Source organism: Pongo pygmaeus, chromosome 8 (assembly GCF_028885625.2).
Source record: "Pongo pygmaeus isolate AG05252 chromosome 8, NHGRI_mPonPyg2-v2.0_pri, whole genome shotgun sequence".
In the NCBI taxonomy this organism is placed as follows: Eukaryota; Metazoa; Chordata; class Mammalia; order Primates; family Hominidae; genus Pongo; species Pongo pygmaeus.
Genome location: NC_072381.2, coordinates 82,410,913 through 82,425,580, shown reverse-complemented (window position 1 = coordinate 82,425,580; position 14,668 = coordinate 82,410,913). Strand labels below are relative to the sequence as shown.

General features: G+C 35.0%; 1 protein-coding gene across 6 annotated transcripts in view; it reads right to left on the bottom strand.

Annotated features, from left to right (window-relative positions):
• Positions 1 to 14,668, bottom strand: part of ANK3 (ankyrin 3) — a 699,134-nt gene that overhangs the window by 131,232 nt on the left and 553,234 nt on the right. For all 6 annotated transcript variants that reach the window (XM_054436350.2, XM_063669954.1, XM_054436348.2 and 3 more), the window contains 5 exons: positions 13,562 to 13,660; positions 13,374 to 13,472; positions 12,776 to 12,871; positions 7,315 to 7,387; positions 7,082 to 7,144 (listed from right to left, as the gene is read on the bottom strand). In XM_054436350.2, coding sequence (XP_054292325.1) covers positions 7,082 to 7,144; positions 7,315 to 7,387; positions 12,776 to 12,871; positions 13,374 to 13,472; positions 13,562 to 13,660 — 430 coding nt within the window. The remainder of the gene's footprint in view (positions 1 to 7,081; positions 7,145 to 7,314; positions 7,388 to 12,775; positions 12,872 to 13,373; positions 13,473 to 13,561; positions 13,661 to 14,668) is intronic.

Here is a 14,668-nt window from a genome sequence, read left to right as displayed (position 1 = left end):
AACAAAGAAACACTGGACTTAATCTACTATACACCAAATGACCCTAATAGACATGCGCAGAACATTCTATCCAACACCTGTAAATTACACATTATTTCCTTAGCACATGGAATATTCTCAAGGATAGACCACATGTTAGACCACAAAATGTCTCAAAAAATTAAAAAAAAAAATTGCAATCATGTCAAGTCTCTTTTCTGACCACAATGGAATAAAACTAGAAATCTATAGCAAGAGAAACCTTGGAAACTATGCAAACACATGAAAATTAAACAATATGCTTCTGAATGACCATTATGTCAATGAATAAATTAAAAAGAAAATTTTAAAAATTTCTTGAAACAAAAGAAAATGGGAACACAACACACTAAAACCTACGGGAGACAGCAAAAGTAGTACTAAAAGAAGAGTTAATAGCAATGAATGCCTCCATCAAAAAAGCAGGGAAACTTTGAATGAACAACTGAATGGGGCAGCTTATAGAATTAGAAAAGCAAAAGTAAATCAAACTCAAAATTTGTAGAAGAAAATAAATAATAAACACCAGAGTAGGAAAAATTGAGACTAAAAATATACTACAAAAGATCAACAAGACAAAAAGTTGGTTTTTGAAAAGATAATCAATAAGCTTTTAACCAGACTAACTAAAAAAAGAGAAGACCCAAATAAATAAGATCGGGGATGAAAACGGAGACATTACAACTGATACTGCAAAAATTCAAAGGCTCATTAGAGACTATTATGAGCAACTACTGTATGCCAATAAATTGGGAAACCTGTCAAATGGATAAATTATTAGACACATAAAGCCTACAAAGATTGAATCATGAAGAAATAGAAAACCTTAATAGACTATTAACAAATAACAAGATATAAGTAGTAATAAAAAGTCACCCATTAAAGAAAAGCCCAGGAGCTGATGGCTTTACTGCTGAAATCTACCAAGCACTTTAAAAAAGAACTAATATTAATCCTACTTATATTATTCCAAAAAATTTGAGGGAACACTTCCAAACTCATTCTATGAGGCCGGTGTTACTATGATACCAAAACCAGACAAAGACACACACACAAAAGGAAACTACAGGCCAATATTTCTGATGAACATAAATGCAAAAAATCTTCAAATACTAGCAAACCATATATAACAACATAGTAGAAAGATCATTCATCATCATCAAGTGGGATTCATCACCCAGGGATGCAACGATGGTTCAACATATGCAAATGAATCAATGTGATACATCATATCCAAAGAATAAAGGACAAATCCAAATGATCATTTAGTTGATGCTGAAAAAGCATTCAATAAAATTCAATATACTTTAATGGTCAAAATACTAGTATAGAAGGAACATACCTCAATACAATAAAAGCTGTAAACAACAGGCCCACAGCTAGTATCATATTCAATGGGGAAAAACTGAAAACCTTTCCTCTAAGATCTGGAGCAAGACCGGGACATCCACTTTCATCACCTTCATTCAACATAGTACTAGAAGCCCTAGCCAGAGCAATTAGACATGAGAAAGAAATAAAGGCCATCCAAATTAGAAAAGAAGTAGTTAAATTATCCTTATTTGCAGATGATAAAATCTTCTATTTAGAAAAACATAAGGACTCCTCCAAAAACCTATCAGAACTGATAAACAAATTTAGTAAAATTCAAGATACAAAATCAACATATAAAAATCAGTATCATTTCTATGTGCTAACAGAAAATGGAGAAAGGGGAACCCTCATATGCTATTGGTAGAAATGTAAATTAGTACAGTTACTACAGAGAAGAGTATGGAGGTTCCTCAATAAAACTAAGAATAGAATACCATATGATCCAGAAATTCCACTGCTGTGTATACAACCAAATAAAAAAAAGAAAATCAGTATTTCAAAGTGACATCTGCATTCCCTTGTTTATTGCAGCACTATTCACAGTAGCCAAGATATGGAATCAACCTATGTGTCCATCAGCTGAAATGGATAAAGAAAATATGGTACATACACATAATGAAATATTATTCAGCCACAGAAAAGAATGAAATTCTGTGTTTTTTGCAAAAACATGGATGGAATTGGAGACATTATCTGAAGTGAGGTAAGCTAGGCACAGAAAGATAAATTTAGCATGTTCTCGCTCATATGTGGGAAAAGAAAAAAAAATTGAACTCATGGAGATAGAGAGTAGAATGATGGTTTCAGGAGGCTGGAAAGAGCGGGGATAAAGAAGGAATGGTTAATTGGCACAAAAATACAGTTAGCTAGAAGGAATACGATCTAGTGTCTGGTAGCACAATAGGGCAACTATAGTTAACAATAATTCATAGTTAACAATAATTTATAGTTAACAATATATTTCAAAAGAATTAAAAGAGTGGAACCAGAATGTTCCAAACACACAGAAATGATCAATGCTTGAGGTGATAGATATCCCAATTACTCTGATTTTATCATTGCACATTGTATAATTGTATCAAAATATCACATATACCCCATAAATATGTACAATTATTATGTATCCATAATTACAAATTAAAATATTCTTATTACCTTGTGATAGTTTCCAAGAACATGATTCGTTCCTTTTCCTTAACACACCTCCTTTTATTGAAGCTAAAAATATGCATTCTTGGGTTCTATATATAAGAAACATTTCAAATTGGAATAGCAATGAAAGAGATGATCTATGCAGTGTTGTTTGCAAGTAATTGATCACAGCCAGTTACAGATCTATGTGTTCCTTCTCTACTCCCAGTGCTTTACTTGACTAGACTTTGGGGGCAGGGGAATGAAATGATCTAAAACTACAGACTGTCAGACCAGTCTTCTTGTCTAGCTCTGCCACAAACCTCATTGGAAAGACCATTCAATGTGTATTTGGGCTTTCCTTCCTCATCAGTGTAATGGCAGGAATAGACCTACAAGACTCCAACTTGCCCCTTCAGTTCTTTGAAATCGGTGGATTTTAATTTACTGTGGCTTCCACTGGCCACCAAATTTGGCGCAAAGCTGAACATGACTCTTCTTATCCCTCATGACTCTTCTTATCCCTATTGTCTGCTAAAATTTTATTGCTTTATTATATCTCAAACTTATACCTACTTGATATTATTTTTACATGTATACTTAGCCTCTTATTTTTTCTTTTAATATTTAGCGTCTGCATTTGATTCAGAGAGATATTTTTCAGCCCTATCAAATTTGAAAGTAGCTTAGAATTAGAAAATTCTTCCTAGCAGGAGTTTGTCTCACCAGCTGCTGTCTCCTAAACCTGTTTAGTAGAGTCATATTTCATAGAGCTGACTTTTCGATTTTTACTTTGCATGGCTTAATTCCACTTCTCATTATCTCCCATCTACAGTTCTTTCGATCTGTAACTACACTCCAATCCACTAGAATTCTACAAGCTAAAATAACATTTTATACCCCCCTGCCCCAATTTACAAAATACATTTTATAGGCAGTTGCAATTTAAGATCAGAGTTGAACCAAAGCCAATGTAAAATCCCTTGGGAGGAGATGCCAAATTCAATCACTCGAACCTTAATCTCAATTATCCCTCTTTTTCTTTCTCTCCTTTCTCTTTCTTCTTCCTTCCTTCTTTCCTTCCTTCCTTCCTTCTCTCTTCTTTCTTCTATACACACACTCTTTCATATTTTCAATTACAAACAGAATTGCAAAACATAAGAATCAAACTAGCACTAAAATCAAGATACTAGTTTTGTACGTATATTAAAGTTTTATGAATGTTACATGTGTAGGTATTTTCTGGAACAGGAGGCAGTAGAGCAGTAAGGTATCTACAAATGCATCTGACACTCTGAGGAACTCTGCTTATCTCCCACCTGCCTAATGTGAGCTTAAAAACCTGTCTTGGACAAAGTTGCTTGACTTCTACGGCTCTGCTTTGCTGATGCTTCGACCTGTGTTCAACTTTGCAACTTGGCCCCATTGTTCTCCCACCTCATTAAATGATAACATTGTCTAGTCTTGTATTCCTTAATTTTTATTTTTTTGAGAAATGAATCCACACATTCTTTCACTTGCACTAGTTTCTCATAGTGTACAAAAGAAAGAGGAAGACGATAAGGAGAAAGCAAAGAAGAAAAAGGAAAAGGGAATGAAAAAGAAGAGAGAGACTACTCTTGACATTTCTGCCTTAAGACTTATTTCACTTTTGCTTTTTTATTTTTATCTTATTTATTTTAAATTTTAAATATCTACTTACAGCAGATTATTTTTAGAATCAGATTAAAATTTTATTTTCCCTTATTACAAACTCATTTTCATTTTCTTTCTTGAGACAAACTGGCAGCCTATATTGCTTATTATTTTTATTTGCTTTTAAAAGCTGCTGTTATTCTTTAGTGTCTGGGGGATACCAATGTGATGATGTCTCACTAGTTCTTGTAGATAGTTATACTCACAACATGCCAATGGCTTCATGGAAATGAACATTTGCCACAGCTGCATAGGAGCTTACTCAAATGGCCAACACTAAATCTAACCAAAATGACAATCAAAGCTCTGGCAAGACTATCAGGCAAATGAGTCAGAAGTTAAAATTATCATTAAAGTTGTAGGGGTCCTTTTAGAATCCAAATTTCAAAATGATTTGTTTCGGGATTTGCAGTAGTTAGAAATGCTAATTTATGCAGCAGAGGACAACATAAATACATAATAGGGCAAATGTGGCTTACTAGAGCTCTTGTAAGCAAAATTTAGGGAGTTTAGCAGACAGTAATACTAATATGACTAAAATTAAAAGTGTATTATAACCTTCATCTTCAAAAATAGACTTTTAACATCTTCCATGGAGAATGCGATAGCCCTGCTATACTATGCTTTGATGAGACTACAAATATTGTGTTCAGTTCTGGTCACCTCAACTTGAGATGGCACAGACATGTTGAAACATGCACAGGAGAGGGCGACCAGGTTGGTGAGGGGAATAATAGAAGGAGGTAGCAATGATATACCTGAAAAAAAAAATAAAACTAAGAAGAAATAGAAAAAGCATTTTTAAATATCTGAAAGACTGTCACACAGAAAAGGCAGCTTTTGTTCAAAATACTACGTAGAATGTAGTCTTCCCATCAACTTGGTCAAATACACCAAAGCTTGAATCAATGAGTAGAAGCTACAGGAAGTTCAATAACATGAAGAATTTTTAAAGACAGAATTGTCCAAATGGACTAGGCAATTTAGGAATTAAAGAATTCTCATTATTTGAAGGGCTTGGGCACAGGAGATCCTAAGCAGATGAGATTCCAGCAGATGTTTGCTCAGATTGAGTGACCTTTAAGGAATCCTTTTCAACATTAAATTTGGCAATACCACAAAATTAAAAGCCATTTGATTCCAATAGCCCTGGACACACTAAAGTCAGGGCCAAAGATTTTAAAGAAAAGATGTATAAAATGAGAATTTAAAATTGCCACTTTCAAATTCCCAAGCTGAGATAAACACATTTCTAGTTAAGTAACGAGGTCAATTAAATTCAAATTTCGAGATTCAAAATCTCCATTTTTGAAGTTATTTGGTTATCCATATGTATAAGGCTGTTAGATAGTCCATTCAAACTTGGCCTCTCATCAATGGGGATAATTTTAGATATTTTGTTAACGAACAGTAAATTTTTAGGTCTATGATTGTCATACTATGATTCCTAATAATTTCATTTGACAAATATACTTTTGACATCATGTTTTGTGTGTGTAAACATCTATGTAAGAATATCATTTTTTCTTTTATCTTCTGCACAGAAGTTACTCTGAAATGTATGAGAAGGCAATGAAATATAATATGACAGTAGGCATATTACTCTAAAAGTCCTAAAGACGATAACAAATATTATCCATTTGGGGATAGAAGGGAGGTAAATGTATAGCTGATGTTTCAGAGAAAAAGAAAGAAAAGTGAGTAAAAGCCTTTAGCATTTATCAAAACAACATTTACAAACATTCAGCCAGATCCTCCGAGGTCCCTAAATGACCAGCAGGACATTAGCTCATTGGGGTGTGCAGTCCCTGGCCACAATGCATTATAGTGGGAAGTCACTGATTGGATAACAAAAAGATTAAAGTTGCTTTGGACAAGGCAAGCTTTTCCACTATTTAGGTTCCCATTGAAATTCGTGCAACTCAAAGAAAGAAATCATATGAATTAAAATAGGGAAGATTATTTAAAGGCAAAAAAAGACTAGCAACACTAAGACTAACCCAAAAGAAAGCTACTACATGACAGGTGGCAAATGGAGGTCACAATAGGGTAGGCTGTATTTGATGATCTCCCATCATTTGGGAGAGTCAAATTATGCAAGAAAAACAGTTCAATATAATTTTCCCATGGTAAATATTTTGTTATTTCAGTGAAATTCCAAAATGTGTCAGCAGTACAATATTTACTCACTATAAAAATGCTTGTTTTCCAATGGACCTTTTAAAGATGCCATTCATTGATATATCTGTATATCATGACCTGGTCAAAGTATTTGTTTTTAAGCAAAACAGAAACCAATTTCTGAAAACACATAAAGTATAGCTACAATAATATTTTGATCTCTTTCATTAAATCATTATTGAAAATTTCTATTTCAAAAGTTTTTTTTCAGGTTGTTTTCATTATCAGTTCAAGATCCAAAGCTGCTTTTTCTACAAAGTTTAGCAGAATGGGCAAATCTTAGGGCATTTAAAAGGATTTCCTACAAAGAAACGTCTCTTGTTTTAAAAAATATTCTAATCATAAACATTAATCAGTTTTCCCTTTCTAGATTTCAGATGCAAACAATAAAAGCATCAGTATTCTGTTTGATAGAAACAAATAGAAGGCAAGTAATCCAGATAATTAGTGACACTTTTATATTTTAAAGTTAGGAAACGGGTTCAAGGAAAGAGGATTCAAAGAGACTTAAAAAGGAGAGCTAATAGTTCCAGATATACATTATTTAAATAATACACAAATTAATAATCTCAAGATAATATGAAAAGTTAGTAACTCAAGGAAACATTATATTTCAAAGATAAGAAATGAAAGATAAAATTGGTAGTAGTTAAGTTTCATCACAATAAAAATTTACAAATACCTTCTTCAACATCTGAGATATATTCGCCATCACTGAGCATTTCAGGGGCATTGGCTTTACGAACTGCATGATTTAAGTGAACAATATAAGTGGATGAAAAATACATACTCTTGATATTACAACAAAACATTTCAATATTCCTGATAAACATTTTTGCAATGGACTTTCTTCAGGAAACAAACAAAATACACAGTCACTTATAATTATTGTGAACTCAAAGAACATTTTCATACCTTCATCATCAGACATATCAAGAACTTCATTCATCGTTTCTGGAACATTCATTTTGTGCTTCTCTGTGACAGTCTAGTAACAAAAAAACAGTCATTTTAGTGTGAGCAGACTGTACATTTTAATGGGTCTTTTCATTTATCTCTGAATTAATCAGTTTCTTGTGGAATGCATGTGTGGAATATCTTGAATCTCCCACATATAAAATAACATCAAAATTGTTGTCCCTTAGTGACACAAAGGTCACCATATACAATGCACAGGAGTACAAAATGAAAGAATTCTACTGGCAAAGTACCACAGCTTAAAAGATTTAGGTCTCTAATAAAGCTTTTCAAAGGAAAAGAGAAGATTCTGCCCCTCCTATTCCACTGCTATACTTTTTCATGGTCTGATGAATCTGCCGCCCTATTCCATGAAAGGTCTTGGCTGAAGAGAAGCCAAATGAACTGCAAGAAATATGTCTCTATTACTTGTGCCAAGCTTTCCGTCTATTTTGTGTTCTCCTCTTATACGTAATTTTAATTCATAGGATAAAACAAAATATTAAAATAATATTTACAACAACAATCTTTACAACAATGTGTATGAAAAAATACTTAAAAGGTGATGCATTGGCAGATCATTTTAGCCTCCCCCAAAATTTAAAGAACAGTATATTATGCAGCAAATGCGTACTGCCTCTTTTACTTTCTCTTTGATAACTTAGATTATACCCATCCAAAAGACACTGTCAGCATCACTGGTAAGAAAATCTTAGATTGTATCCATCCGAAAGACACTGTTAGCATCACTGGTAAGAAAATCTTAATGACCTTAGTTTAAAAGTGAGTTTTTTGTTTTTTTTTTTAATTCTCAGCATGTGAGACACTAATGGTACAAGGGAAGATACACCTTTAAATGAGACAACTGAAAAAAAAGCCAGGTTGTTAAAACTAAAAAAAGGTACAAATTCATAGTTTCTTAGAGATAATACTTGGTAAATGTGATTTCTACCCCTATCCCCGATTATTGTGTTGAAATAAAGCATTATTTGATGTCTTTTCCAGCATGTAATACTGCAATGGAGCAGTTTTAAAAATAAACTTTTATTTTTAGAAGAGTTTGAGATTTATAGAATAATTGTGAAGATAGTATAGACAGTTCCCATATACCCCACACCAAGTTTCCCCTATTATTAAAATCTTTATTGATAGTATTATTATTATTTGAGACCAAGTCTCGCTCTGTTGCCCAGGCTGGAGTGCACTCCAGCACAATCTCGGCTTGCTGCAACCTCTGCCTCCCAGGTTCAAGCGATTCTCTTGCCTCAGCCTCCCAAGTAGCTGGGATTACAGATGTGCATGGCCACACCCAGCTAATTTCTGTATTTTTAGTAGAGACGGGTTTTCACCACGTTGGCCAGGCTGGTCTCGAACTCCCAGCCTCAGGTGATCCACCTGCCTCAGCCTCCCAAAGTGCTGGGAATACAGGCATGAGCCACCGTGCCTGACCTATTATTAAAATCTTTTATTAGCATGGAAAATACCACAATTAATGAATCAACATTGATACATTATTATTAAAGTTTATATTTTATTCATTTTTCTTTAGTTTCTGCTTAATGTCCTTTTTATGTTCCAGGATCCCATCGAGGATACTGTATTACATTTAGTTGTGTCTCCTTAGGTTCCTCTGGGCTGTGACAATTTCTCAGACTCTCCTTGTTTTTTAAAAAAAATTAATTTAAGTTCCAGGTTAAATGTGCAGGACGTGCAGGTTTGTTACATAGGTAAACAAATGTGTGCCATGGTGGTTTACTGCACCTATGAACCCATCACCTAGATATTAAGCCCCACATGCATGAGCTATTTATCCTGATGTTATCCCTCCCCACCCCCAGGCCCCAGTGTGTGTCCTTCCCCTCCCTGTGTCCACGTGGTCTTATTGTTCAGCTCCCACTTGTGAGAACATGCGGTGTTTGGTTTTCTGTTCCTCCATTAGTTTGCTGAGGATAACAGCTTCCAGCTCCATCCACGTCCCTGCAAAGGACATGATATCATTCCTTTCTTATGACTGCACAGTATTCCATGGTGTATATATACCACATTTTCTTTATCCAGTCTATCATTGATGGGCATTTGGGTTGATTTCACATCTTTGCTATTGTGAATAGTGCTGCAACGAACATACATATGCATTGTATCTTTGTAACAGAATAACTTACATTCCTTTGGGTATATACTCAGTAATGGGACTGCTGGGTCAACTGCAATTTCTGGGTCTAGGTCTTTGAGGAATTGCCACACTGTCTTATATGATGGTTGAACTAATTTACATGCCCACCAGCAGTGTAAAAGCATTCCTATTTCTCCACAGCCTCACCAGCATCTGTTGTTTTTTGACTTTTTAATAACTGCCATTCTGACTGGTATGAGATGGTATCTCATTGTGGTCTTGATTTGCATTTGACTTTCCTTGTTTTTGATGACCTTGACAGTTTTGCAGTGTACAGGTCAGATATGTCCATCAACTGGGGCTTGTCTCATGGGGTTTTTTTTTTTTTAATAGACTGGGGCTGTATGTTTTAGAGAGGATGATCACAGAGGAAAAGTGCCATTTCATCACATTGTATCAAGAGTACATACCATCAACATGACTTACCATTGTTGATGTTGACCTTGATCATATGGCTGAAGCAGTATTTGTCAGGTTTCTCCATTATAAAGTTACTCTACTTCCCCCTGCTTCCATACTGTTTTCTTTGCAAAGAAATCACTACGTTCAGCCCACATGTAAGCAGTGGGGAATTATGTTCCACTTTGAGAGTGAAGTATTTTCATACATTATTTGGAATTCTTTTGCCTGAGAAATTTGTGTCTTCTTTTCCATTTATTGAATTACTTATGTATAATAGTATGAATTCATGGATAGTTATTTTACAGTTTGCACTATACTTCAATACTATTATGTTTATTTATTTTTGCTCAAATTGTTCCAGCTATGGCCATTGGGAACTCTTAGTTAATTTCTATGTCCCTTCGACATACCCCCCACCATTGTGTCTCTGTATTAGTTTATTTACTTTTGTTGGGGGAGTGAGGAGCATTTCCTTACTTTTTGACACTCTAAGATGTTCCAGGCTCATCTTATATATTTACTGTGCTAGCCTTAGATTCAGCCATTTCTCCAAGGAGCACTGTTTGCTTTTAGTAGAAAATAGTATTAGCAACCAATATCTGGGTGCTAGAGGTGTTCTGCTCCTTACATATGAAGTAATTGGGTATTTTAAACAATGCAGTTTCGATAGATACAATTCACATCTTTTGAATATCAGCTTCTATCCATTCAGTTTGGTATGCTGTTTTGATTGTAATCTAATTAACTAAACCATCTTTCTCAGCATTGCCACATCATGTATTTTACTCATATGGAAAAGACATTCTCTTTTTGTTTTGAAAAACTGAAGTCTGCTTATAGAGTCAATAGCTGCTGGAGTCCCAGTAACTGGCTATACAAATATCATGCCTGTGGTGGAGGCTGAGCTATAGTTATTAGCTTAAAGTCATACACTCCACCCTGAATTACATCAGTCCTGTCTAAGCTAGTTTACATGTAACCACTAAAGCAAGGCTGACAAGGTGGTGTCTCAGCTTGAGATAATGTACCAAATACCACAATGTTGGGCGAAGTTTTAGAGACTTCTCTGGACTCTTTTTTTAATCAACGTGAACACTTCTTTTGGTGGAAGCCTCATTTTCTTCACTAGGCAAACTGGACCTTTCCAATTAGCATGCACAGTGTCTTCTCTCTTTTGCAGAAAGTCACCAACAAGGACAGCTGATGATGTTGGGAGTGAAAAAGGCACTATTCCTGTACACATTCTCTCTTCTGATGGGAACCTGATGGAGCTCTGAGACCTTTCTCTGTCTTTCAGTCGATTTTTTGAAGCTGTAACTTTATTTTGTTCTTAACTCTACTTTCTCTTAAAGCTTTTTTTTTGATTTTGAAGAAACGTTTTGAAATTTCGTAATGGGTGAGAAAGTCATTTACATTCAACCAAATAATATTCGTAATTTGAACTTTTACATGTCTCAAGTCTTTTAACATTGAAATAGAAGTATTAATATTATATATTTACTGCAATGACTTCAAATGTTTATAGCATTGTGACACTTGGCTATCATTAAATAGTTTGTCCTCTTCTTCTCCTTTCCTATCCTAGATAGAGCTAGAGATATAAAATTAAAGGTAATAAACATTATTGGTTTGAACACTTTTTTTGAGAACTTAATGATAGATTTTAATATAATAAAATCCTCAAGAAGTGTATGAAAGCAACATGTGGAAATTTCTCTCTTAGACAAAGTATAACTTGAAGTTCGGAATGGCTGCTGGTTGACAATCATTGCTCTATTCCATTAAAACAATTGTTTTCTCTTTTGCAAATTACAAAATTTTTCTCCCGTAATCAGCAGGCTTGTTTTTTAGTTTCTAAAGATTAAGAATTATACATTGAGTAACACTGCCAGATAACTCAAACTGCAGGTAGCTACAGAGACCTTCAACCCATGTTTTTCACAAAAAGCACTGGGTATACAAACTAATTTGCAGATGCTAACCATTTTCTCCTTCATGTTGGAAGGTGGTCAAAGAGAAAAGGGGACAGAGCTGATAATTCAAAATGTTCCAGAGTCCTATATTTACTTTGTTAAGAGTCAACCTCAGGTCTATGTGTTGAGTCATGGAGTCAGGAATAACTCAGATAAGCCTCTGATATCACGTAATATTTGCTCTTAATTCCAAAGTTACCAAATCTTAATGCTGTTCAAAGGTACCAGATGGGGTTGGAAAGAAATGACTTATCCTAGAGGCTGCAGCTTGTAAAAATGTAGTTGATGCAATAGGGCCTCCTGGTAAAGATCCACTTTAAATTTTAACAAAACAGCCTATTGTGTTTCTTATGAAAACTCCAATAGGACAGAAGATGAGTGACAGTAGCAGGCAAAACCAGTTCTGATCCCATCTGGAATTTTTTAAAACAATGTAAACATTTTTTTACAGGAATGATAATGTATCCATGTACCATTTGTGCATTAAAACATTTTTAAGGAACCAACTTAGAGTTTTCAATTTCTTTATGCTGCCAAGGAAGGATGTTAAAAAATTTCTGCCTTCACCATCATTTCATTAAAAACTTGTTATATCAAAGCAAACAAATAAATAAATACATTTAGCTGTATATGGAAGTAAAAACTCTATAGCTACAGATGCATCTTTTAAATAGGTATTCTTAGTGTTTTAAACTTTTATTCATATTAGCAATAAGAGTTTTGCTATCCTGACTACCAACAGTGAGGTGACTGTATTTTAAAACATGGTGTTTAGTTTATGAATGGGAAAAAATATTCATCTCAGAAAAGCCCAAGAAAACTGGCTGAAAGCTGGCTCCTAGGGTAACAAGTCTCTACATTCCTTACTTACAGTTGTGGTCATGGTCTCTTCGGTCACTATCTTCAGGGTGTCCACTACTGAGATGTAGCCGAGGCGCCGGGCAATGCCAAGGGCAGTATTCCCATTCTGGCAAAAGGAAAATGTGAGTGAGGAATTAGCAAGCCTTATTCCACATTTTTTTTTGCTGATACAAAATGTAAGGTGAGTGTCTCATCAGACCCATCCCACTGTCATACACAAAAAAGTGTTTCATTAGAGACATACCTTGCACAAAACCCACCTAACCTGTTTGTACTCATACAGCAAAGTCTGGGCAGCTACACATGCAATCCAAGAGGCTTTTTAACGTTCTAAGTAAGCAATCAATGAAACCAACACAATTTTTTTTCTTACATGTGTACTTCCTACTAGGTGACATTGCAGCAGGCAGTTTTCACATATAAAACACTAATCATCTCTCTCTCTCTGAACAGCTCAGAACAATATGGTTATTGTCCTTCTTTCCTCATTCTACTGAATGCTCTGTTCATGCCTTTTCATGAAAGTACAATGAAAAATGTAAGAAGACACCAGAGTCCAGGCCCATCTATCTCCTCCCTCTTTTCCTGAGCTGGCCCTGAGTGCTTACCACAGTGAGTTCATTGGGGGAGGCATTGTTCTGAAGTAAGACATTTATTATATGCGTATGCCCCTGCTGTGCTGCTTGATGTAATGGCGTATACCCATTCTGTAGAAGGAAGATGGAAGAGATGATTTTTAATTCCTTTGAAACAAAAATAAGTGATTCTGGCAGAAACAAAAAAGGAAGGAGCTTACCTTTGTTTTGGCATTAACTTTTGCAGAATGCTGGAGCAGGAAATTAACAATCTTGATATTTCCATAGTGGCAGCCCACATGCAGTGGTGTGTATCCCATCTGTAATTATTATTTTTTTAAAAAAGAAGCATCATAATTACACTTTTACTAACAGCTATCCTAAACAGAAGCAAAATCATTATTTAACCTTTCTTTTTGAGGTGGAAAAAGTAGGTTTTTTTCTTCTCTATATTAAAAAAATTGCCCTTGATAATTCTCAGCATAAGACTTAGGTATAAATTAAAATACCACTGCCCATAAAATTGTTAGCTCCCCAAAGTGCTTTATTTTTTATCAGGTCATCTTGTTCTTAGAACTTTTCAAGATACAAAGGAAAGATGGAGCAATTGACAGCATAGACAGACTGATTCAGCGGCTTCTTGTTCAGGGTCAGAAGAGCACTTTATGGAGACTTGACTTGTTTATTGAATACTTTCTGAAAGCTTTAAATTTAGGCAAAAATGAAGTGGCTAAATAATAACACATGGCAGGAGGTGATTATCAGAATGCCTGATAGAGACAGGAAGAAGCACAGAAACACTAAAAGGAAGAGGGAGGCTGGTGAGAGCTCAGGTGGTCTGCGAAGTATGAACTTGAACAAGGTATATCAAGTTAGTCTTTTGCCTTCCTATCTAGAGTCCCAGAGTTTGAAAACCACTGATTCGCTGATTTAGACAAGAAATGGTTTGTTTCTCAAATTAGTATCCACTGACCCCTGAGGGGCTATAAGTTCTCTGTGTGTGTATATGTGTGTGTATGTATGTGTATACAATCTAGATAATTATTTTCTTTAAAATAAGAATATTCCAGATCCTTCTCTAGATGGCTGTGTTCATTATAACATACTACCCTGCAATCTCAGAGCCCCTGTTCATAATGACACAGGCAGTACCAGATCTCTGAAAGGGAGAACACTGACCTTTTATCACAATATTTCTAAACAGGAATGGGGGTGGGTGATCCATATTTTCAAGGGTCTGTATCTTATATGATGGCACCAGTGTCTTCATGGTGACCCCAACAAATGAATACATTTGAATTTGAAAAAGAGATGCCCAAACCACAGTT